This window comes from Paramisgurnus dabryanus, chromosome 9 (genome assembly GCF_030506205.2).
Source record: "Paramisgurnus dabryanus chromosome 9, PD_genome_1.1, whole genome shotgun sequence".
Taxonomy (NCBI): domain Eukaryota; kingdom Metazoa; phylum Chordata; class Actinopteri; order Cypriniformes; family Cobitidae; genus Paramisgurnus; species Paramisgurnus dabryanus.
The window spans coordinates 15780807-15807732 of NC_133345.1; the positions used below are offsets into that span (position 1 = coordinate 15780807).

A 26926-nucleotide genomic window follows, 5' to 3' on the forward strand; every position below is an offset into this window, starting at 1 on the left:
CAGACTCTCTTCAGGGAGGCGGCGCCGGCGTCGGGTCCAGCGTAATCCGAGGACGGGGACCGCGGCGTCGAGGCGGGCCAGCCGGTCGTGCAGGGCGCTGGCGCTTGACCTCCGGTTCAGCTCTCTGCTGGGGCTGAGCTGGTGCTGGCTTAGGGCGTTGAGCTGGCGGCGGTTTTGGGCGGCCGGTCTCAGACGCTGAGGCAGATCGTTTTGGTAGAAAATGCCGCATAGCCTGCGACGATTTCTGTGCCTCAGTGAAGCGCTGGGTGAACCCCTCCACAGCGGAGCCGAAGAGCCCCGACGGTGACACGGGCGAGTCAAGAAGGGCAACCCGATCCGTGTTCTTTATCTCCGTCAAGTTCAGCCACAGATGTCTCTCCAGAACAACCAGGCTGGCCATGGCTCTTCCTACAGCCTGAGTGGCGACTTTAGTGGCGCGAAGGGCCAGATCAGTCGCGCTGCGCAGGTTCTGAAAGGTCGACGGGTCCGGACCTGTCTCGTCCATGTCACGGAGGAGTTTTGCCTGGTATACCTGCAGCACCGCCATCGTATGGAGAGCGGATGCAGCGTGGCCGTCGGCGGCGTAAGATTTCGACGCCAGGGTCGATGTCAGGCGACAGGGCTTTGACGGATGGTTCAACTTCGCCCTCCATCCGCCGGCTGAAGACGGGCAGAGATGGGCGGCGACAGTTTCCTCGAGCGGCGGCATCTTGGAGTAGCCGTGTTCGTCGGCGCCGTCCACTACGGAGAGGACGTGGGAGACGGCGCTCTGAGCTCGGGTGGAGTGGGGAGCACGCCAAGATTTGGTGAGCTCCTGGTGAACCTCAGGGAAAAACGGCGCCTGCCGTTGGCGGGACGATTGACGGCGCCCGGGCTGCAGAAACCACTCGTCCAACCGGCTGAGTTGAGGCTCTGACGGCGGCGACCACTTGATGTTGAGCTCCGCCGTAGCTTGCGTCAAGATGCGGATGAGCTCAGAGTCGTGAGGACGCGACTCGGTAGGTTCATCAGCGGCGGATGCGTGGGCGTCGTCATCCGAAGCCGCCCAATCCTCTAACTCCTCAGAGGATGACATCACTTCCAAGTTGTCACCGGACCCAAAGGAAACCATGCCGCTAGCACTCGGCAAGGGGCGTAGGTCCTCATGGGCGAAGGTGACAGGGTGACGGCGGGGAGACAGAGCACGCGGGGGATGAGCCGGCGTGGACTCGGTCTCAGGGCGTCTTCCAGCTTCACGGCTCCGCTGCTGTTTAGGCGGGAGAGCACGGGAAGCCTTCCGTTTAAAGATCTCGAGGCGGGAGCGCAGCACCGCGATAGGAAGGAGCTCGCAGTGGGCGCAGCCCGCCTCGGCGAGTACGGCCTCGGCGTGGGCAGGACCCAGACAGATGAAGCACTCCTTGTGGAAATCCTCCACAGGCAAAGGGGCTCGGCAGGAGCCGCAATGCCGAAGCGACATTATCTCAACACGCTTCTGCTCTTTTAGATAACTCTCTTTTAGGCTCACCGGAAAGCGGCAGGGGAACACGCTGGTGTGTTGTAGTCCGCTGCAGTGCTTGGATCGACGGCGAGTAAGGGCTTCTTCTTCGGAGCAGCGAGAAGGTTCGCGCTGAAGGAGAAAAGTAAAGAGCTCTTGACGTATTTCACCGGCTTATATAGGGACGTGTGCCACGCCCCCGCGCGGGCTCAAACGTCATTGGTCTGTATTTTCTACAGACGTTAACCAATAGGCTTCAATCACGGAGTAAACAGGAGTTTCCCCCATAGCGTCAGCAAACTGACGCAATGCGAAGTGAACCGTATTGAAAGGGAACTATCCTTATTCAGTAGTCACACTGTTCCCTTTGGGGGCGGAGGCGAAAAAACAAGCCACTTATACAGTATGTAAATATACACACAGACAATGATGCACGCTAGAATCTCCGGAAAAACAAGCCTATTTCAACCGCAAAATGTACGCTTTTAAATATATATAAACTGCTATCTCAAACATGGAGAGGCTTCTTTGTGATCTCAACTAACAGATTCTGCAATAAAACGAAAATCACAAATTTAAAAAAAAACTTTGTTTCTCATTTTCTCGAAACTTGTGCTGCCGACTTGTGTCACTGGTTTCTAAAAGTGTCAAGTATTTAGTGTGATCTCCCTAAATACTTTAGCAATAGGAGGAACATGTTTGGGGTTTTTTTTGGTAGTTTTTTCAGTAATTTGTGCATAATTTTCTGTGTTTTGTTTGTACTTTAATAAAGTGAGAAAAATAAATATGGACAGTGATTAAAGAGGACATTTCACAAGACTTTTCTAAGATGTCAAATAAATCTCTGGAGTACATATGTGTAGTTTTAGCTCAAAATACCTTATAGATAATGTATTATAGCATGTTAAAATTGCCACTTTGTAGGTGTGAGAAAAATGTGCTGTTTTTGGGTGTGTCCTTTAAAATGCAAATGAGCTGATCTCTGCACTAAATGCCAGTGCCGTGGTTGGATAGTGCAGATTAAGGATGGTATTATCCCCTTCTGACATCACAAGGGGAGCTAAATTTCAATTCCCTATTTTTTCACAGGCATACAAAGAATGTTTTTTTCAAAAATAAGTTACTGGGTTTATCCTTTTCACATTTACTAGGTTGATAGAAGCACTGGGGACCCAATTGTAGCACTTAAACATGAAAAAGATTTTCATGATATGTCCCTTTTAAAACTTTGCTAAAACAAAAACGTTAATTCTGGTTGTCCTAATAAAAACTAAATATGTCAGGACTCTGCCTTGAAGTCTTGTTAAATTTGTATTTTGTCATGGTGGCAGAGTTCTGGCAGTCCCTGGCCTTGTGTGGAGGTTCATGCCTTGTTTTTGTGTTTGGCATGTGCCTCCGGTGTCTTGTCTTTGTGACCCCGCCCCCTCGTTCTCCTGCTTATTAGTAATCATTGGTTTTCTCCCATCACCTGTTCCCGCTCGTTATCTTGTTTGCTTTTTTCTATTTAATGTCAGTGTTTCTTTAGTTCTGTGCAGGATCATTGTGTTGTGTCGTGTTCTCGTGTTCGTTCCAGTTTAGCTATCTAGTCAAGCTATCTAGACAAAGTCTTAGTGTTATCTGTCAGTTGAATGTTTCATGTTGTGCACCCCCTCGTGGGTTTTTGTTTGTAAGAATAAAGTGTTTTCTGTTTTTCCCCGACATCGTCTGCTCTTGGGTTCATCTGTTTCCCAAATCCTCACAATATATGCTTTCAGCAGTAACAACATAAACAAAGGCTTTCGTGGAAGAGACATCACCTCCGGTAAACTTCCACAAAGAATAACTAACAATAGAGTCATTGTACAGTAGTTTATTTCTGATAACAAGCAAAATAAATAACAAGTAGATTACCTTAGTTTATACCACGGGTCTGTTGAATGCTATATTCTGATTGGCTGAGAAATGTTCCGTGGGTAGGCATTCATTTATGATAACCGCACACCTAACTTGTCAAATGTCTTAAAAATAGGCACCAGAGCAATGTTTGTGGTAACCGTGGTATAAGAGGAATAATTGACTCCGATCCATTGAATTATTTGAAAATAATGCACACCCCGCGGTGTAACGGCACTCCGCGCATTGCACCTTTGGTGTGCATTATTTTCTTATAATTCAATGGCCCGTCGTCAATTATTCCTTACTTAAATCATAGCTAAAGCCTATCAAAACTACACTGAGCTAAGTTACTGTGTTATATGTGTACTATATAATGTTTACAATCACAAGCCACTCTTTACATAGCGGTTATCCATGATCGTTGTCTCCATTCCTCTTGGTAACAATACATTTGTTATTTTCAACAAGATATTTATTCCGGAGTTCAGTTTAGCCACTAGTCAGGCCATAAAACAAACGGAGTCCGGAAATTAAGTTCCTGCCACAACATGTGTGATTCCGATGAAACCGACTATAAACAAATGAGTAAGCATTCACAGCTGTAACGGATGAAAGATGGATGAAGTGAACTCCACTGCTTTACTCTCATTAGTAGTTGCTCCTAAAAGTTGCTCATCAACTTTTCACATGCCCACTTCCTGTCGTCAACGGACCCTGTCACTTGTGTGGCCGGAAGTCCACAAGTTTCAAATATGAGATTTCGTTGCTCCATTGTTGCTATAGTCGCTGGCGGTGTGCAGGCAGCATAAGCCTTTCACAGTATTGCATATATAAACTGCAGTGGTGGGCCGTGAGGACCAGCAAAGCCTTCTCTGAATCACTGATTTATATTTTAATACAGTATAAGTTTCCATTAATGTGTATTAAAAATCCCATTATAGTCCATTATCTTATATATTTCATAACTTTTCTCTGGGTTGCACTGCTTCCAGTAGTGTATATTTATTATAGAGCATTTATCCAATCATATTTCAGCCAGCGGCTGACATCATATGTTGCAAGGGTCAAAGAAATCTGCCTAGGCCTGCAAGATTTTTAGTGTTGGCATCTTCAGCTTAAGATCAATGGCAATGAAATCATTGCATTAACCAATCAGATTTCGATTTGGCGTTGCCAGTGCCACCTCGCTAGCCTACAATCATGTCAGCGTTTTTGCATTATTCGATTAAATTTGACGGCAGCAGTTTTAAACATACCAGATTAAGTTCCCGCAAACTTTCTCTAGCTTAACGGAGTCACGGAAAATTATATTATTTGTCCCAGCTATAAACAAAACTGACTGTGATGTATGACATGACTGATTTTGAAGTAAAATATCCCATTGAAATCCTTGATTTCCTTCAGCATAAAAATCTCGATGAAAGCATGTGACAGCTGTACGCGTTGACTGTTTGACGGTGATTATTCCTGTATCTACTGCTTCGGTCGAACAGACATTATCAGCCATACAACAAATTAAAACTTTTATGCCAGAAATATTACTGGACAGTTTTGACTTTCACCATTAGCCTCCACAGTGATAGAAAAAGACTTCATGTTGTACAACAGAGCGATTGAACTCTTCTTGAGGAAAGAAAGGAAGATGGATTTTGTTTACAGATAATCCACAGGCTATTTTGATAAGTTTAATGCATTTTATTTAGTAAGCAAACAATATTTGTAAAATGTAAATTATGTTAATATATCTTTTTAATAGTAAACCTTTAAAAAAAATTTGCATTATCTTTGAATAATAGACTGTCAACAAAGTAATTTGTTATACTTTTGATACTTCAAAGCACTTTGTAAGCTTGTTTAAGAATCATTTATGTGATTTCTTTAGCAAAAAAAAAGAGCTTGACTTAATTTCAAATACCTTTCAAATAAGTTTCTGTATAATATTTGCTGAGTCTCATTTTGCAGTCTTGTTTAATAAAGTAAAATTTGAATGTTATTCCTTGAGGTGTAAAATACAGTCATTTCTATTTAACTTTGCAATTAAACTGTTAATGTGTTTTTATTACCGTGATGTCGTCATGATGGTATTGCTAGATGTATTCATTCAGATAGGCAGCCCAGTCTCACGAAATTTCGTTATATAGTCACGCATTTTTTTTATTCTTTTTTCGTGATATTATCACAAATTTTCGCGTTTTTTCCGTGATCGTATAACAAATTCCTGTTTTCGTGTGATTTTCACGTATTGGTTACTCAACTGTTTTGTCCTATTTTCTTACTATTGTCGCTTCGGTTTAGGGTTAGATTTACCTAAAATTACATTCCTACCCAAACCCAACTCTAACCCCAATGCCAGGCGACATATAAAAAAAATAAATCAGAAAAAATAGTATAAACCAATGTATAAAGTGACATTCTAATGCAGTGGTTCTCAAACTGGGGTCCATGGCCTCAAGGGGGCAGCGAGATGGTGCCAGGGGGGCCCCAGTTTTATGACATTTTATAAAATACATTCATTTATCATGAATTCTGTGTAATTAAACCTATAAAAATAAGGCTACTAACCAACAGCACTACTTTGTATGACTTAATATGTTTTGTTTAATTAAAATGTTACATTTTAGAACAGTTTTTGTCATCAATTTTCTTTGGGGGCGCCGCGAAGGAATACACAAGGGGGGCCGCACGTGGAAAAAGTTTGAGAACCACTGTTCTAATGCAAGCACCAAATCAAACCCTAAACCGAAGCGACAATGGTTCAAATAGGAAAAAGCAGTTGAGTAACCAATACGTGATAATCACATGAAAACACGAATTCGTTATACGATCACAAAAAAAACGTGGAAATTCGTGATAATATCACGAAAAAAGAATAAAAAAAATACGTGACTACATCACGAAACTTTGTGAGACTGGGTAGAGATAGGACACCACTGAACACCTATGTATGAAATGCACAGATCGCCACTGATAAACTTGCATAGATACAATCTAAAAAACTGATTATGGTTGACAATCATCATCTGCATCATACAGTGCTTTCAAGCACAAAACAAGAGTCCATGTTATAAAAGAGCACTTCGCAAAGCGAGAGGCCACAGCACATATGCAAACATGCAGCACTAACATATGGCCATGTGGCGCTTTAGAAGAGAATTACATGGGTGAGAACACAAGCAATCACAGTCGCAAAAGCCGAGACTCTTCAGAAATAATATAAGCATAAAAGGTTTGGAGAAAAACATTAGTTTTATCTGAGCCCAATGAGATGGATCCATCGAAATGTGAAGATTTTATTTTCCATTTACTCCCGCACAAAGGATGACCCGAAAATTTATGAGAAACATTTCAGCGTGCCGTGACAACTAACATGAGCCTCTAGAGGAGAAGACGCATTAAGATGAGCGTCAGTGCAGGAAATTGAGAAGAAGGAATGCTTATGTATCAGCACACCACACTTCTTTATCAACAATAATATGAAGCCCGACAGGAAGATGGACACACACAAACACAGATAGAAAAGTGAGCTGCTGATACATTCTGAGATACTCAAAATAAAGAAATCGAAGTCTTGCATAACTTACATACACACAGAGAGATTTATGCAAGATTGTATTCACATTCCTAACACACAGCTTGATGCCACCATAAGAGATGAGCTATTATAATGTTATAACACAGTAATAACACTTGCCCTGTGAAGAGGTTAGGATTCAGTTCAATATACAGTCATCTATAACAAATGGTCATCTCAAAGATTCATGACAAACAGCAGTGACTGAAGGAAATAAACAGCAGAATTAGACATCACAGACAGATGGTGCGTCTATTCTGCTCGAGAGAAAGATGTCACATTGTGAGATTTCCCACCCGCTGGCTCACTGTACCAGACACCTCTCCACATTCATCTCACTAACTCTGGGCTCCAACCAACTGCTTTGTTTCGATCGAGGTGGTAACAGCACATATTGATCCTCGATTTATGCACTGCCATTATCAGAGCAATAGCTTAGCACTTCATCACATGACACCATGTCTGAACCGAAAGATCTGTCTGAGTTTGCTTCACCAACCCTTGTGCTTTCAAAGTTTTCTTATAGGGGCTTAAAACTAAAGTCTACTTAAAGGTTAATGTGAATTCACAGCCGTGCATTTAAGGACTTGGGTACTGAATGAATGACATTATCTTTTGTTATTAGCCTCTTGTGCCCAAATGTTTGGCCTGCATGTTAAACAGGTTTTAATAGTGGCCTCAGATGTTTAAACCTATGATTGTTTTTAATCTTTTATTTGAACTATGGGAATTGTGGTAACACTTTACGGTAAAGGTACATCAATTATCATGAATTCATGCATGGACTAAACATTACTTGCGCATTAATAACTCATGAATTATCAAGAGGAAACACGAGTTCATCCATTTATGACTTCACAGAAGAACAACTAATTAATTAAGACATTAACTAAGATGGTTACATCATAACGAATAATGATTTATTACTAATGATCATGATCTTTTTCATTTAAGTATTCAAGTCATCCAATCATTTACTAAGAGTGTGTTATTTAAAATCCTGTCGTGACATTTTATTTATTTATTTCAAACATGTTTTTATTTTCTACAGGGTTTAGCTACTCTATCTCTCACACATTTTTTAACCCCTTCAGACCCTGCATCCACTGGAATGGACATCATGGGTCCTATTTTAAAGATCTAAGCGCACTGTCTAAAGCGCATGGCACACGGTCTAAATGGGCATGTCCGATGCCCCTTTTGCTAATTTAACGACGGGAAAAATTGTTTGTGCGCTGAGCGCACGGTCGAAAAGGGTTGTACATATTTTCCTAATGAGTAATTGGTGTGTTTTGGGCGTAAAGTGCAATAAAACAATGAGAGTCTTATCTCTCATCCCCTTTAAAAGCCAGATGCGCTGGCGCTGTGCGTAATCCCTATTTAGATGATCGACCTTGTAAACTGAAAAACTAAGTGGAGGAAGAAGACCACCAGTTTAAGAATAATGTTATAAATGTGTTGTTTTCATTTTTATTGATTTTTTTTTTTTTATTAAAACCTTTAAAAGCCTTTTTCTTTCAGTCATAGAAGTACAAATAGCAGGCTTTGAATTGCTGTAAATGTATTGATATCCTACATAATCATTGTAATTTCATAAAATAATTTGTAAATATGCAAGAAAAGGTTTGTACTCTAAAAATACAAACAAGAGATAAAGAATTTACAAACGTGCGGAGAGCCGAAGCGTTTCGGCACTAGAACAGCGCCATAAGGGATTTTTTACAAAGCATTACTTAAAATGTTTCTCATCTCATCATATCCACAGGTACAGAGTCATCATATACAATAAATCCGTAAGATAGCATTTAAAAACATTTAAAAATAGATGCATTTATTTAAAGCAAAGCATTTATTTATTTACCAGGCTGCAGCCGAAAGTATCCTCGGGACGTCCGCGTATGCGCGCCGTCCGCATGACGTCATTGTCGTCATCAGGAGGGTGCGCGGACGGCCGCGCGGACCGTCCGCGTGCAGCCCAAAATTTGAGACCGCGCGGACGGTGCGCGTACAGTCCGCGTACAACAGCGCATGCGCGTGAAAATATTTAGACAGGACACTCCACTATAAACAATTATACAAAGGAAATAGACAGCATTTGCGCACACACTATCGTTTTTCTTCTTTAACTTTTACTTCTTCCAAGAACAGAAAGCTGTGGAGCATGTTTGTTTGATTCCTGTTCTTTGTTGTCTTCTTGTTTGTTCTAAACTGTGTTTGCAATGGTGGATCAGTTACTTTTCTTCACCTATCCTAATGTTATAATGTAATGTTATAATGTACTGTAAATGTCTCCAAATCAGTGCTGCCCTGACAGCCTGTTAGACTAATAATTTGAATAAGAAATCATTTGTATTGCGTATAGTGTCGAACGCGGCCATCCGCGTGTAGCCACAGGGAGTATACTCGAAAAGCTGCGCGGACGCGTGCGCGCACGAGCCGGACGCGGACGCGGAAAAAAAGTATACCCGGCCCTTGCAGGTGAACCAGCTCTTTACGTCTTGTAACGTCTCATAATTAGTCCTCATTTATGTCCAAGAGACTCAATAATAATAATCTTCATTCAATCCTTTAATCTTTCATATTTAAAGCGTTTTTGTGCCGCTGCGCATTCATGTATGTGATAAGCAAACCCACGTTGTCGTCCCGTTTATAGGCGCATATTACTGATGCGCTCTTTAAATAACAAAAAACATATTGCGCATATTTAGTTGCCTCAAAATAGCAACGCGCAAACAATGCGCATGAACACACCTCGTTTTCAGACCAGAACGCCCATGGGCGCAAAAGGGGGCGCAGATGCATTTGCTATTTAAACAACGTGGCGCTAAACGTGAAAATGATAATTGCGCAGGGTGGAAACTACCAAAAGACACTTTACACCTATATGTTTTATGGTTAAAAAAAGAATCAGATCTGAAGGGGCTAAAGAGAAAAGTCGCACACAGAGAGAGAAGTGTCGGGTGCACTTTTATACAATCAATATTCACTACAAAAGATGACAATAGAGACTGATAGATACATGATCATTCAAACAGAACTAAGTTTAATCATCACCCTCATCCTGTTATATTGTATCCTTTCTGTATCAATTTCTAGCTTGTCTTTCACTAAGGAATTGTATTATGTGTACCGAGAAGCAAACATCAATGCCTTTCGCAGATCTGTAATAGCACATGCATGCTTCGCTAAACTTACAGAATAGATATTATTGCATAGGCCTTTTCTTGATGCCGCTCACAATACATCGCCAGCAGCATGCAATACGATGCTCCAGGAGAGAGCTAATGTAATGATCAACCTGATCCATTGCAGGTCTATTTTGTCATTGTGCTGCCACGGACATAGCTTCTAATTTCTATGATTACTCTTATCAAAGTTCCTCAAGGACAAGGGGGATAATGCCCACCCAGCTTTCATTCGAGTGAATAATGTTTAAACCATTATACTGTATGCATGCAACTGCAGTATGCAATTTGAGTTTATGTGGGAATGCATGGGCCTTTGTCGAACAAGCTGTGTGAAGATATAATTTCTAAAAAAAAAAAAAAAAAAAAAAACCGACAGAGGTTACTGCTTCCTACTGCTAAGCACTGCTCCCATTAAACTCTGCAGATATACTGTGCAACACTAAAATGCAGAAGAAATTACTGTTTTACTTGCCAAGAGCACTTGGCAGACCCATGATCGCAATATACAGCGAATACGCCTAACAAGACCATTTGAATATCACTTTTACATCACTTTAAAAATGATTTGTGAGCTTTAATGAAAACCTCTCAACTCTAGATATATTTACTCAGCAACAGCCTAATTCAATCTGGATGAGTTTGATTAACTTTGGATAAGTTTGATGAATATATATATATATAAAATCTCTTATATGGTGGCTCAACTTGTGCTTTAACTTAGCAACAGATCCATGTTCTTACCTTCTGACGTATCTCTTCCTCCATCTTCACTGGTGAACCAAGTTCAGCAACTTGTTTAACCCCTTCACTGGCATAACCACCGTACTCCCACAATACATAGTTCTTTGAATGGGATGCGCCAATAAGAGCTGACCAGTGATTGGCCCTTCCTGTAAAGGGGAGAAAATGTTAAAGTGCTGAGAATGCAATGCAAATTACTTTTTGTTATTAAACAATATTAACGATACTATTTAGTCTCTGAAATGTAAGGGATAATTGTTACTATTTCTGAATAAACACAGACTAAGGCATCTGTTTCAGTCTGATATTACATTGCACTACAGGCAATGAAAGAATAAACATGCTTTCTGCTCATCTTTGTCATTCAGAAATTGCGGGGAGACACATTTATTCATTACAGCAGGAACAGTTATCGTTTTGATGAAATGGGGTTGTCCCGCAGGGTCAGGCTAAAAACATTGAAATAGCTCTACCGAGGGCTTTTCTTAAGTATGTGTCCTTATTTTGTCCCCTAAGCCTAGTCCTTCAATGACAAGTTATTTCTGCATTGAAGATAGAAATTCTACTGTATTATGGTGATATATTATACAAAAGCTTTGTCTCTCTCTGAGCAACTGAAAAGGTGAGCTCAAATGACACTTCAACTGTATATGTGGAAAAGTTATGAAATAATTTCATATTTCTCTTTCAACTTTATATCGTCCTGCTCCAACAATAAAGTCACCTTGTGGGAAAATCTCTACCCTGTGGTATTATTAGGTTCCAGATCTGCCCAGTCTGGGCCTTTAAAGCCCCCAATCTAATTTCTCCTCACCAATTTAAGCTATTCCAAAGGCATGACAGAGTGTTCACACTGACTCTGTAGGAAACTGCTTACCACATCCGCTCTCTGCAGTTAATCCTCTCAAAGCATCAGACCTGTATCGAATCTTACTGATGCGCTATGATGTTCCAATGCTTATTTTAATATTTCCTGCCCATCACAGCACCTTCCACTTTCTATTAGCATCAAAAATATGTATATGTTTTTGGGGATTTGCAAACCCCCTTAATCCGTTTTTTAAACCAAACTCAAAGATAACGTGTCATTTGGTTTTTTTTATCGTAGTTAAATGTGCAGAGATAACTGTAAGGCATTTGTAGGTTGTCACTGTGACTCTGCACTAATAAAACATTGCACTGTTTTTCCAGTACATCCACACATCAACACAGATGAATGAACATTTAAACTAAGTTTATTTAACTAAGTTCCGGAGTAGCATGGTCAACCAATTAGCCCAAAGAGGTGCCTATAAATAGCGTCCTGCCCCTTTTTACAGAACAGCTTGGAGCCCTCCCCTAGGACAGCACGGCAAAAATGCTTTATCTTATTTCCTATCATGTGTTCACTACTCACTGGGATGGGTTAAATGCCGAGGGCACATTTCGAGTATGCATTGCATACTTGACAAGCTTGCCACTTACACTATCAATTACATGTTAATGCGAACTCGTGAAACAGCATTTAAACATGACATAATAGGTTATAGTCTCAAAGAATCTCACCAGATAGCAATAACCATGTTTTTTAAGGTGCTACACACTGGTTAATGTTCTTTAACCTTTATGTTATTGTCTTTAAATGTGCATTGTGTAACTTTTAGAAGGATCTCTTGAGATAAATGCAATATACATAACTTTTACGGTTAGTTCCAGTCCTTGATTCTGATTGGTCAATAGGTGTGCTTTATTCATGATAAAACACTGCTATGACCGCTTCACCCAACAGTTCTGTTTATCACTGCGCCCTTGGCAACACCCTTAGCAACCACGTATCAGTTTGTTGTTTTTATTTGAGCTTTCGTGCATATTACACATTGGAACACTTTTTTTTCATGGTCAGGGACTATTTTTTCTAGCGGAAGGAATGCTTTTTTATTAATTTAACTTCATGAAAGTTGCACTTATATTTTTTTTACTTTAATATTGTGTGGTAACCGTTTTCTAAAAGCAACAAGGTACTTCAGGCAAGTGCTGTATCGTGAATAAGTAACGGCTGAAGGGCGTTGTTAGGCACAATGCGAAGCAGAGATACAGCACAGCCTCTCGTACCTTATTGCTTACATATTATCAGTGGTGTTTTCAAAGACATGACAAAATTTACTGTATTGTTTTTATTATATGGAAGTCACCGCCATGTTTTAACAGTAGCCATAAAGGACAAACTGCTCTATAGAGTGCAATTCATCCATATGTTGTCTCAGACAACGACATGTTTGTCCTGTAGCGGCTACTATATGTGTTTTTGAAATTGAGGGGTGAGCTGTTGGTTGCAATTCGCAATCTCACAATTAGATGCCCCTAAAATTTACACACACCAACAAGTTTTATCGGACAATGGTGGAGGTTGAGAGCAGCGTTACCATGGCATCTGGAACATGTACTTTACCCTTATGGGTTGTTGAGGCCATTTATGGCCATTTTTGTTTTTCTATGTCTTAATTTGGCCAAAACTTTCTCTGTGTTTCAGCAAATGGAATGATTTTTGGTGACAAATGTTATATTGACACATATTTTGAGAAAATGCTTTGAATTTTTTTAAAAACTCAATGATATACTGTGGGCAAATTTACTACACTTTCGGGTTGTTCGAGTATAAAAAAAGCCACTAAATTATTGGCTGTAAAAATGTAACAAATTTATCAACCAAGAAATCAAGCTCAGTTTTCTGCACAGGCCTACTAAAGGGTTAATGGTCCCACATGGTGATCAACAGTAAAAATGCCAACAATCAAGAATGCATGATAATAAGGTGTCATTGCTTTGCAATCAAAAAATGTTGTTATAATGGAAGTCAATGGGGCTAAAAAAGCCACAAACAACTAATTAGGGAGAAAAAAATAAAAACTGATGCTGCACAAAAACTAAAAATGCATCAAAGCCAATGTTTTTACCAATCTTTGGCATGCCCAAGACTGTGAAAAAGGTTAAAAAAATCCAGTCCACAATCACTTTTTAAATTGAAAATCTGTCAATTTGTGTGTTTTTTCCCCAAAAAAGTGACACCACTTATGAACTGGCAATTAAAGAGTTAAAATCATGGAAATTTTGTAAGCATTTGGTAGTTTTCATCAGTACTGAGGTTGATTAACAGATTTATGAAAAAAAATGTATCTGATAAATTTTTACAGCCGTTTAATTAGTGGCTGTTTTTGTACACGTACAACCCAAAAGGTTAGTAAATTTGAACAACCCACAAGGGTTAAAGCAACACTAAAGACTTATTGCTCTTTGCTTCCACTACAGGTTAGAAGCGTAATTGTTCATTACCACTGTCATAAATACTGCAGCATAGCTGGCTCTGATTGGATTGAAGGTCTGCCGTAAAGCAAGTTTTTGTAGTTTTCACTCGAACTACAGGACCACTACCCGACGGTTGGAAACTTCTTTAGTGCGGTTTTGGCCGATAGAGGGCTGCAAAGCGAATGTGAAAGTGCCATTCACCCTGTTTTGAGTGGATGAACCACTGAAACTTTTTTGGAAACGTTATTTTAAGGTAAAAAAAACTATTTGGTGTTGCTTTAACTAAAAAAAAACACCAACTTCTCCGTCTGACCTTGATCAGACTAAGTAACATTATATATAATACGGGTAAAGGTTTTTGGTTAATAATTATGCCCCTCTAATGATTTAGTATAATTTTTTAACTATACTCATTGTCAGTAGCATTATAACTTATGTGTAATATGTAGAGTGTATCATATCTACTGTTAACTGTTTATAATAATTATTCAGGATAATTTACAGACCCACTCTTGGGTAATGCTTGGGTAGCATTTAAAAGGTTAAAATTATTGTATGTATTTAAAGATTGTTAAGGCTGAAAATAAGGCCACATCCACACAATGCCAGTGCTTCCCCATCTGAGTCATCCCAAGAAATTTGTCCTGTGTGAACAAAAGGAAGAAACGATGCTTTAAGGGGTGTGTCCTATTGAGGATGCGTGTGTCATCGCAACAAGTTACGGTTCAGCTCTCTGACACGAGGGGGTTTAAATACACATTCAGGATGAGCAAACTGTAATAAGCAGAGATCAGGAAGCTCCTCACTATCTGGGCTAAAATTGAGATCCATCGTCAGCTTCATAAAACAGCGTGCGTCATGGTGAAGTTCATGATCTGATCAGAAAATAAATCCAAGTGCGTGTTTTTTTTTTCAGAGAGAATTAGCGGATGATAAGCAAACTTACACATTTTCCATGTATTTTCCATAACCTGTCTGAGAAAAGGGCTAAAATATAAGAATTGGCTGTAAACACGAACACACAATAGTGTCGGTTTTAGATTTATCCACTCTGGGACATGGTTTCAAAAAATAGTGGATTCAGGCTCCAAAAATCCTGGATGAAACGCAGATTCAATACAAATTTTTTTAGGTAAACGGCTAAATGCTTCTCCTTGTGGACAGGTGCTTAATAAACTAAATTCACTTGAACATGTTGTTAGTTACATATTAAATAGTTAGACTGCACGTTGCCACAATGTGAGTTTGTCCATCAAGCTTTGTTTCAGTTACATAACATATTTTGGTTAGCTGGGTAAGCTATCTCTGTTCTGATGATTATTGGAGCTGATAAATGAACTTACAAAATATTTCAGCCTAGATTTCTCTTACACAAGTATGAAAGTTTATGTAAAATATGACTGGCTTTAATGTCTATGGAGGTTGCAAGGACACATTTTAATGCTTGCTTATATGGTTATAATTAATAAGCTTGCGCGTAAAGAAACATAAACACAAATACATTTAATTAAAATGCAGATACACTATAGATAGTTGGAAGGCAGTGTAGTACATATACCATATCCACAGCAATGTGTGTTTTGTAAACAAGTTATTATCATCATAAATCCTCTGTTTGTCAGTGAGAGCGTGTCGGTTTTGCGGCATGCCTTTAACTGTTTCCTAAGCTCATAAATTAGGGCTGCACACTTTCTTTATCAGGGTTCATCTAACTTCCAGAGTACATTCTAATCAGAGTATTGATCTAAGGTGCAGACTCTCAAGTGCACAGAGCCTTTAATCCCCAGGCTTAATTTACTCCCAATGAGACACTTTCAAGGTTATCCACACCAACCTCACCAAAAGACAAGAGCAGATATAAACACTGCCCAAACATATACTGCATATTTCACATCCAGATGTATGTTTGTTAAAATATAAAGTTTTACACTGAGTGTGATTATATGAACAATTTTACTCTGACTGTGCTTAATACAATGATTACGTGTAAAGTCATAACATAAAACCGTTTTCTTTTACTAGGAGAAAGGTCATCATTAAGCTAAATGTAAACACCCTTACCTGCTTTCTCACAGTTTTGTTCATGTGCATGTCTCTGCATGTAAAAGATAAATGTCAGTCATTCTAACATCGCCACTGGTTACTTTTTCGTTATAACGTCGCCACTGGTCAGTGAGTTATTATAGTTTTGCCACTAGTCAGTCAGTTCACGAGTTCGCATTAACATGTAATCGATAGGGAATGAGAGGGCTCCAAGCTCGGAATTTTAGCCTGAACCCAGGCTAAGTATTCCCATCTCTTTAACTGTGATAAATGAAACTAGATGAGAGTGAGGTGATGGGGTGGAGGAGGGATGCTGCAAAAAATCTGTCACGGGACAGAGGTGAGGGACTGCTATTTATAGGCACCTCTTCGCACTGATTGGTTGAATCACATGACCATGCTCCTCCTGAACTTAGTTAAATAGACTTCATTTATTATAGTTTTGCCACTGGTCAGTCAGTCATATAGTGTTGCCACTTTTCAATTGGTCATTACAGTGTTGCCACTGGATAATCAGGGATAATAACCTTGCCACTGGTCAATCAGTCATTACAACGTTGCCACTTGTCAATTGGTCATTGTAGTGTTGCCACTGTATAATCAGGCGTAATAACCTTGCCATTGGTCAATCAGTCATTATAGTGTTGCCACTGGATAATCAGTTGTAATAATGTTGCCACTGGTCAATCAGTCAGTCGTAATAACTTTGCCACTGGTCAGTCAGTCGTTATAACGTTGCCACTGGTCAGTCAGTTGTTATAATGTCGCCACTAGTCAGTCAGTTGTTAAAATGTTGCCACTGGTTAATCATTCAGAATAACATCACCACTGGTCAATCAGTCATTATAACATTGCCACTGGTCAGTCAGTCAGTCGTAATAACATCGCCACTGGTCAGTCAGTTGATATAACGTTGCCACTGGTCAGTCAGTTGTTATAATGTTGCCACTGGTCAGTCAGTCAGTCGTAATAACATCGCCACTGGTCAGTCAGTTGTTATAATGTTGCCACTGGTCAGTCATTCATAATAACATCGCCACTGGTCAGTCAGTTGTTATAACATTTGCCACTGGTCAGTCAGTCATTATAACGTTGCCACTGGTCAGTCAGTCAGTCATAATAACATCGCCACTGGTCAGTCAGTTGTTAGAATGTTGCCACTGGTCAGTCATTCATAATAACATCGCCACTGGTCAGTCAGTTGTTATAACATTTGCCACTGGTCAGTCAGTCATAATAACATCGCCACTGGTCAGTCAGTTGTTATAACATTGCCACTGGTCAGTCAGTTGTTATAACGTTGCCACTGGTCAGTCAGTTGTTATAATGTTGCCACTGGTCAGTCATTCATAATAACGTCGCCACTGGTCAGTCAGTTGTTATAACATTTGCCACTGGTCTGTCAGTCATTATAACATTGCCACTGGTCAGTCAGTCAGTCGTAATAATGTTGCCACTGGTCAGTCAGTTGTTATAACATTGCCACTGGTCAGTCAGTTGTTATAACGTTGCCACTGGTCAGTCAGTTGTTATAATGTTGCCACTGGTCAGTCATTCATAATAATGTCGCCACTGTTCAGTCATTAGTAATAACATCACCACTGGTCAATCAGTTGTTATAACATTGCCACTGGTCGCTCAGTCAGTCTTTATAATGTGCCACTGATCAGTTAGTCATTATAAGTTTGTCACTGGTCAATCAGTCATTATAATGTTGCCACTGGTCAGTGAGTTGTTATAATGTCGCCACTGTTCAGTCAGTTGTAATAACATTGCCACTGGTGGTCAGTCACTGGTCAGTCAGTCGTTATAATGTTGACACTGATCAGTCAGTCATTATAACTTTGCCACTGGTCAATCAGTCATTATAATGTTGCCACTGGTCAGTGAGTTGTTATAATTTCGCCACTGTTCAGTCTGTTGTAATAATATTGTCACTAAGTCTAAGTCAGTCATTATAATGTCGCCACTGGTCAGTCACTGGTCAGTCAGTCGTTATAATGTTGCCATTGGTCGATCAGTCATTATAATATCCCCACTGGTTGCTCAGTCATTATAATGTCGCCACTAGTTGCTCAGTCATTATAATGTCGGCACTGATTGGTCAGTCAGTAATTATAACGTTGCCACTGGTAAATCAGTCAGTTCAATCAAGCATTCCATGGTGCTTAATTGATGTAAATCACTAAATATAACTAAATTAACACTTTGCCTCAACAAACCACGATTTGATATATTACAGTTTATGTGCTGAGTTATGCAAATATCTAACCTGAAATATAAAGAAGGGCACTACATTTTTTTATACAGGCTTCCCGAACACTACTACTGCCCTGTCTATTATTGCACAATAAACAGGCTTTTCTCCCGCTTGAGATGACACATCCTAAATGTGTCAAACGTTTTACACAAATGTTTTGAAAGCATCACAGAGCCACAGTGTTGACTTCAAATGGCTGCAGATTAAACTGGGATAAGAGAAACCAAGGTGTCTTACTTGGGTATTCTTTGGGGTGCAGTTTTTCTGACCAGTTCCCGTAGAAGGTGACTCTGTATTTGGCAGTTCCACAGGCACAGCAGTCCAGCAGAGGTTTATCTGTACTTTCTCCATAGAGCGGCTCTGGAAGTCAAAGTATGACTAAATTATATGCAACACAATCTACACACACATACTGTACACTGCAACAAGTCAATTTAAGATTAAATTAAAATTCAAACTGTTGCTGTAAAGACCAAAAGTAGTTTACATACCTGAGTTTGAACACTGGCCAATAAATTACAATTTAAACAAACAAAAAACCTTGGTCAACTATATTAAGTAACAACTGTGCTAGCATGCTAGCCAACCAACCAACCATCTTTACACTATTGGTACTATTGGCTACTGTTGGTATTGCTAGTTCACCAGGGAACCACTTCCAAGAACCATCGTACTGTACATCAAGGTGGCTTTTGAAGCGACCAAGGTTAGGAACAGAGATAATAAGCAAAAGACAAAAAGAGATTGAAGAAGAGCTTGCAATGTGCAAGAACATGTAGTTGGAAGTATTAAAAACTCACCTTTCTCACACATCCGCTTGGTGAGGAAACCTTCATCCTGAAATGAGATGATCTTTCTCTGAACAATACTCGCCCTGCAAGGAGAAGAGAAGGATGCAGTGAAATGGGCTATTGTCAGAAATCAGCTCTTTGAACAGGCAGCAATCATGAACCCCTGTAGAGTGATTATAATCTCAGAAAAGAGGCATGTGCCAGATGAATGGCTGCACATCATTAAAGCGAACTGCGCTACTGGATTTCACAGGAACCAGATGTGAGACATATATTTATGTTCTGCTTTAACTGAGGATATGCATCATAAAACACACACAGAAAAAAATCTATATTCTAGTTATATTTCTAAATAAATTATTTTATTCACTACCTAACTGGATTATTTTTATCTTAACCTCCTAAGACCCGCGCTTTGGTTTGGCTTGCATTTTAGGTTGTTTTCACATATATTGGTGCGCACCGTGGTGCGGCCTCGGATCGCACCAAAATACATTGTATCATTTTTCAGTTAGTGCGGTCCGTGTTCACATATATATATTTTTTACTTTACTCGAAATGCCGCACCGTACACCATGTGACAACGGTCAGCGCTGTCATTGGTCTCTGACAGCTCTTACCATCTCATGACCACCCCCACGTTTCCACGACAACCAGCTTGACAGAGAGAGCGCAGCTATCAAGATGTGGAGATAAACGATGCACGTCTTTGTGAAGTTTCTTTGCTTTAACGCGAAATTGCGTAGCTGTTCTATTAAAGCCTTTCTCATGGAGCCGTTTGCTAAAAGCCCGTAATGTCACTATTTGTGTGTGGAGGACAGCTATGCATTTATAAAATCATCAGCTCAAACGTAAAGGAGACAGCGAATCTCTATGCAACGGACCAGGATTGGCTTGTTTGTTGTTAACCCACAATATAACACCCGGCTCACGTCACAACGAAAGCCCAGTTGCTCAAACATGTGGAGAACTTCCTGTATTTGGTTCGGCCCGAGGTCCAGCAGTGTTCACACCACAGGTGGGTCACCCCAGAGTTCGGCAACAGCCGCTCCGAGACCACCTGTTTAGAGCGGTCTCGGAGCGGTCGTTTAGTGCGCACCCGAGTGCGACTGTTGTGTTCACACTGACCCAAACGCACCGTACTCGGAGCGACACGTCATTTGGGCCGACCTAAACAGTGTATATGTGAAAACACCCTTAGATTTCTTCCAGCAATTTGAGGTTAAGAAGAACCAACCAAATATTTTCTAAGAACATGAAGCAGTGTAATTGTCCACGTTTGTGTATAATAGTTTTCAGTTATACAGAATTAAGTAGTATGGTGCAAACAACAACAAATGTGATGTCCACATAGGTGGACACACCAGGGACATCATTTATAAAGTGTACGCACAAAACGGGTCTGGAAAGGTTGTTATCTATAAAAAAACAAACCTGACTGGAGAATGGGCTTGAAGGGTGGGATCTGAGGATGATTCATGTACGCACATTTGCAGGGGATCTGTGATTTATAAAGGGGACATTGCTTTGTTTTATAAGTCTTAATATTTTTTAGCTTATGCCATTTTTGGCTTTTGTGCGTACGTAGACTTTAAAGGGGCCATGGCACAAGACTTTTTTAAGATGTCAAATAAATATTTGGTGTCCCCAGAGCACATATGTGAAGTTTTAGCTCAAAATACCATATAGATAATTTATTATAACATGTTAAAATTGACACTTTGTTGGTGTGTGCAAAAATGTGCCATTTTGTTGCAATTGAGACTCAATTGTGCTGTCAATAATTTTTTCTTTTTCTCTACACTAAATGGCAGTGCTGTGGTTGGATAGTGCAGATTAAGGGGGCAGTATTATTCTAATAAGAGCTCCTTATGACATCATAAAGAGTGCCAAATTTCAACGACCTATTTTTGTATGTGCTTGTAGAGAATGGTTTACTAAGACTAAGTTACTGGGTTGATCTTTTTCACATTTCGTAGGTTGAAAGAAGCACTGGGGACCCAATTATAGCACTTAAACATGGAAAAAGTCTCATTTTCATGCCATGGCCCCTTTAAATAAGGATCCAACGCACGTTTTATAAATGAGACCCCACGTCTTAGGAGGTTAACATTGATTAATCCATCCTACTGACCTGTATGGGTCTTACAATGGGTCAATTGCTGACGAACAGTGAATGTTGTGTTTAGAACTCTGGACCAAACTCAATACAACAATCATTGGTGGACAACCAGCAATACCAGCTGAGTTTTGCTGGGAAACATAAAACCAGCACAAACCCAAAATCACGCCGGTCAAATCAATTTTTAACAGTCTGTTGCTTTGGATTGAAATAGACACTGAAGAAAAAGTCGGTTCACAGAAACCATAAGCGAGAGAGACTTTGGTCAAGCAGTTGTAATTAAAAACGGATAAGTGACCGCAAACATAGCTTAAGGAGTTGGTGCAGCCTGTTTACACAGTGCCATCTGAAATACTTGTGGCAACCATGGAGGTCTTTAAACAGCCTGGAAAAATCTTAGAGTACACAAAAAACCCTTCATCCTTATACAGAGAGGAACACAGAGCTCTCATCTAAAGAACAGGCTTGGCATTATGGTATTAAAAGGGCTGGAGCCAGTCCATGTGGTTCACATCCAAATGACAAGGAATATTTATAAACCAGCCATTTTTAGTCAACCACACTTGAAGGGTTATTATACTGAGAGAAATCAAAAATGCTGACTGATATATAAAACCAAGAAAAGAAAGACTAACTCATATCTAAACTTCAACAGCTATACAATATTGATTATGATGTTAAACTGCTGTTGTCTGTATTATTGTCTGTTGGCAAATGCATAAATAATCAGATTACTTGGTTTGGTTTGAAGTGGTGGATTTGGTTGTTAAAAAATATTTTTTTGTTCACATTCATGCACCGATTCTTTAGTTCAGTCCCTTAAGTTTCTCCCTCTAGATTGATTTTAAGAGGTTATCACTGAGTTTGTTTAGATATTTAAAGTGCCTGTGTAATTGAAAAGACAAGAGAGAAGATTGAAAATGGTCCAATTATACAATGTGTCAAATATTGTGTTTTTAAAGAAAATAGATTATGAAAAGAGAAATAAAAAAGAAAGAGACCCCTAAGTGGTATTCTTTGATTATTTTTCCCATCATTTTGAGATAAATGATGTGTGTACACACACACACACACACACACACATACGCACGCACCCACACTTCTTTCATAACTTTTCATTTACAGTTGTGTAAAGTTAAACTAGTCGCCATGCAAACATAAACAGCCAAATTAATTTCAAGTACAATCTGCTTGTCAGTCATTCGGTGAGTAAACAGACTTATTATTTCTAGGTGCGAATTAACTCAAAACTTCACATGATTTCAACTGCACCATCTGGCAGCATTTAATTTTTTTCCACCAGCTGCTTAACCCTACAGATTGTGGGATATCACAGGAAATGACTTACAGTACGTCCCATCTCAGAATTTTAAGAAGGCAGCATTTTGAACACTTTTGAGAGATGTTCAGATGAAACCTTACATCACTGACTCAAACACGATTCACCATCAGAACCATTGAGGGATCTTGATGTGTCAAAACCAATGAAACCAAGACACACAAAAACCCTAATACGCAGACCCTCACCCCCACCCTATTCATGTAAAGGTACTGACGATGCCCCTCTAATTGTCCATGCTCTAATTCAATCTCACCCCAATTTCACATATCTGAAGGAGAGCGGCTTTGACAGAAAGCCTCCTTACTTTCCAGGGCTGGCCAGGCAATCAGCTGCGGTAATGGTTATTTAACATCCAATTTAAATTCTATCAATGAGATGTTATTAAGGGCAGACTCACTTTCCTGCTTTTACACAGTTGATGCTAATCACATCTGTGTGTGTGTGTGTGTGTGTGTGTGTGCGTGCGTGCGTGCGTGTGTGTGTGTGCGTGCGTGTGTGCGTGTGTGATCTTCTCAGGCCAGTGCTCAAGGCTAAAATACATATTCAAGAGCCCACATCTACCCAGAGTACAACCCTCCATAAGGTCAGTGTTGTATTGTCACCAGACATTATGCAAGTTAGACAGTGAACTTTGAAACCTCAAAACTTGTAGCATAATTGCACTGTAATTACTTTGCTGTTGAACTGGATGTTAGTTGTGTACTTTTATATTGGTTGTGTACATCACACAGCATGGATCTTTTCTTGTAAGCACATGTACAGAGTTAAAATGGAAGTGGGCATCAGACCCTACTACACCCATCTTGAAACATTTGTGGCTACCATTGGCTACCCCTTTTGCATAGGCGGAAATCCCGGGGGTTTTATAACCTTCTTAGTTATAAAAAAGCTTTTTGTTTTATAAACTTTTTGTTATTGCACTTTAATTGTTAAGATGTTCCTACAATAAAAAACAACTAGTTTGAGATTTATATTCCCTTGTGCTTTTTGAACAATACTAGAAACCTCTCCCCGCTGTAAAAAAGTAACTTTTACTCTGAGTAAAATTAAAATGACTTACTTTTATTTGAGTAGATTTTTAGACAAGTAACTTTACTTTTACTTAAGTATAATATTTTATTATCTTTCCAACTCTGCATTCATGTGTATTAAAATTAAATTTGCGTTCGTTCATAGAGAAAAAGAAACGTTTTCTATCTGTACACATTTCCTTGCAAGTACAATTTTGCCTGTATTACTGGTGTCCCCTTCAAAAATTGTTCTTGAAAAATGTTATGTTTAATGCCCCCCCCCCCCCAACATTTAAATGACATTTTTGCCCCTGCCCTTTTGGTGCTTTGGTGACATCCAAACAAGGACATGCATTTCAGTTTGATATGAAATTAAAACTACAATCTTTTTTGTGTGTAATTTGCCTTCATGTCCTCTGTGTTTTTATATCAGAGCAACAATATTTGAACACAAAATATAGGTTTAATTATTTTAGATATCCGTGTTATCTAAGCATGTCGGTTGTTTTGCAGCCTCGTTTGTTTCTTTTTCGGATCAGCTGAAGGTTAGGTTTAGAATAAGCAATTTGACACTTCACAGAAAGGTCCTTGCTCTTTAGAATTTGCAAGTTGTGCTAGTATTTCACTCGTTTGCTATTGCTTGGAAAACTGTTTGCAGTAAACAGTAGAAGCAGAAAGTTTTGATTTGACAGAATGTTTTTGCTGCCAGCATCCCTTCAAGACTTCACTTCGACACCCTCACAGCAGATCTCCACTCATTACCCACAATCCATATTTTATGCATGTGTCCTGTCCGCCTCAAGCACATCTCCTCCTCGCTCATGCTGGTTTGATCCTCCATGTCTAACATTTTTTTGTATTACACTTTCTGTTTCTGCTCTTCATTGTTTATTTGCTGACCAGTGAAACACACAGTCTTTATTTTTCCAGAGGTAAAAAATTGAGCTTGAGTGGAGTCTCCTGTGAGCACACCTCTATTACAGACAGCAAGACTGATGAAGTTATGAGGTGAACAACATAGTTTGAGAAGACTTTCCATTGGAAAAACAAGGGCATGGCAGGCTACAGCTATCTCTTCCTTCTGCCTAGTGCCTACATACCTGTATTCTGCCATTGGCGTCCACAAGAGATGATCTTCCCACAAAGTCTTAGACTGATTACAAAACACATTAGAGTGTATCATGTCTTTAATTTCTAAGTTGCGTTTGTAGTCATCTTTATGTGTATACAGAACTTTTTGTAAATTGCAGTTGCCTCTTGTTGATTACTGTATTTTTTCTACGATAACAACTGGCTGCATGGGCATATGGCATGTATCAATAAATTAATATATAATATAATATAATATAATATAATATAATATATATATATGGTTTAAATTTACAATAATACAATTAAGTCTATTCCATGAAAACATTTTTCTGTCCCCAGCGTTTACAGAAATAGTACACATGAAAACATTTTAGGGATAAAATATTTCATATTTTAAAATGTAACAATGTTATTTGAACAATTACACATTCTTGAGCCATCAATGTGGCATTATTTGTTTTTTTAATAATTTTCTATAAATCCAAACACCAAAGATGTGTTCATCCCCACGGTCATGTACAGAGAAAAGTGCTTTATTGAAGTCAAAAACATGTTCCCTTTCAAAATAGTTCACTTCATATTGTGTCAATAGATGACGCTATGGGGGAAACTTCTCTTTACTCCAAAGTCTATTGGTAACTATTGGTCTATTGGCAGATTCCCGCTGTGCCCACAACGAACGCCTTCCTCTCGCTGTGCTGCGTGCCCAAACCACCACCTTCTGCGGCACCACTTCCCATGCTCCCCCACCGGTCCCTCTCATGCTGAGATGGAGGAAACAGCAGAGCTGTGAACCTGCACGGTGATCTGATGATGAAATCATGCAGGCCCAGCCATTGCGGACTTTCTCCTCTTTGTGGTAAACCAATTTTAAAAGCCAAGACCAGTGCCTCCCAACATGCACCAGTGGTATCATCTCGTTTGGCGGCTCAGACGAATTGATGTCTTCTGCAACTGGAGATGAGGATTGGGCTGCTTCGGACAAAGACGCCCCAGCAGAATCCGGTGATGTCCGACACCCTTACTCAGAGCTCATCAGTGTCATCACCAATGTGGTTTCTGAACCCAGAAGACAGCCGGCTGAACAAGTAGTTTCTCTAGCCGGGAAGCTGCATGCCATTGTCAGAGACTAGCCACGTTTTTTCCGGACGTTCACCAAGGAAGGTTTTTGACATGCTCTGCACCCCACTCGTGCTCACAGCTCTGTCACCCAGGTCCTGTCAGTGGTCGCCGGCATAGATGAACATGGCTACGTGAGGCTCCCACCCCTCGAAGAGTCGGTAGCTGCTCACTTCTGCCCTTCATCAGCCAGTGCTTAGAGACCACAGCTGAAACACCCATCAAAACTGTGCCGTATTTTCTTTCCTCTTTGGCATCAAAGTCATAGCCCTGCACACAAAGGCAGTGCTGCAGGTTTACCAAGCTAAGCTCATTTGAAATATGGACGAGTCCAGCCTGGATCCTACATCTTTTTAACACCTGCACAGCGCCACGGACCAGGATCTGTGGACCACGAAGATCACCACCCAAGCTGACGGCCATGCTTTGGCTAGCCTTGTGGTCTTGGAGGTGCACTTGTGGCTCAGCCTCACAGAGATCAAGTCAGATTGTATGGCTCTCCTCGACTCACCTGTTTCTCCATCTGCGCAAATTAACTTTATGAAATGAAGTTTAAAGGCACTCTAAGCGAACTCACGCGTTTAGACCATAAAACATTTTTTTGTTATATACAGCAAACATCTCCTCACTATCTGCTAGGTGCCTGTCCCCTGAACACACTGTAAAAAAACATGCGGTCTCTGTAGACAGCCCAGGCTCCACAAACTGCAACAAAAACAAGGTGGCGCAGCCTACAACCACGAAACATAGTGTTCTAGCCAATAAACGACAAGAAGGATTTGGGGGTGGGGTTTGGGGGTAAGTTTGAGTGAGGAAGCACCTAAGGAAGAAGGAGGGGTAAGGGGGAGAGTGAGAGAGAGGGGAGAGGGAGGGGGAGAAGTGAGCTACGCTCCGTTTTGTTTGACAACACTTCGAACGTCAACAAGAAGTGACGTCACACAGATTTGCTTAGAGCACCTTTAAATGTTAGAAAAAAAGTACATTTTGCCATACCAAAAGTTGACATTTCTATAGAA

General features: G+C 40.1%; 1 protein-coding gene across 2 annotated transcripts in view; it reads right to left on the bottom strand.

Moving 5' to 3' along the window:
- spon1a (spondin 1a) overlaps nt 1-26926 on the bottom strand; it is a 208559-nt gene that overhangs the window by 143369 nt on the left and 38264 nt on the right. For both annotated transcript variants that reach the window (XM_065270017.2, XM_065270016.2), the window contains exons 4-6: nt 19235-19308; nt 18672-18794; nt 10850-10998 (exon numbers count right to left, since the gene is read on the bottom strand). In XM_065270017.2, coding sequence (XP_065126089.2) covers nt 10850-10998; nt 18672-18794; nt 19235-19308 — 346 coding nt within the window. The remainder of the gene's footprint in view (nt 1-10849; nt 10999-18671; nt 18795-19234; nt 19309-26926) is intronic.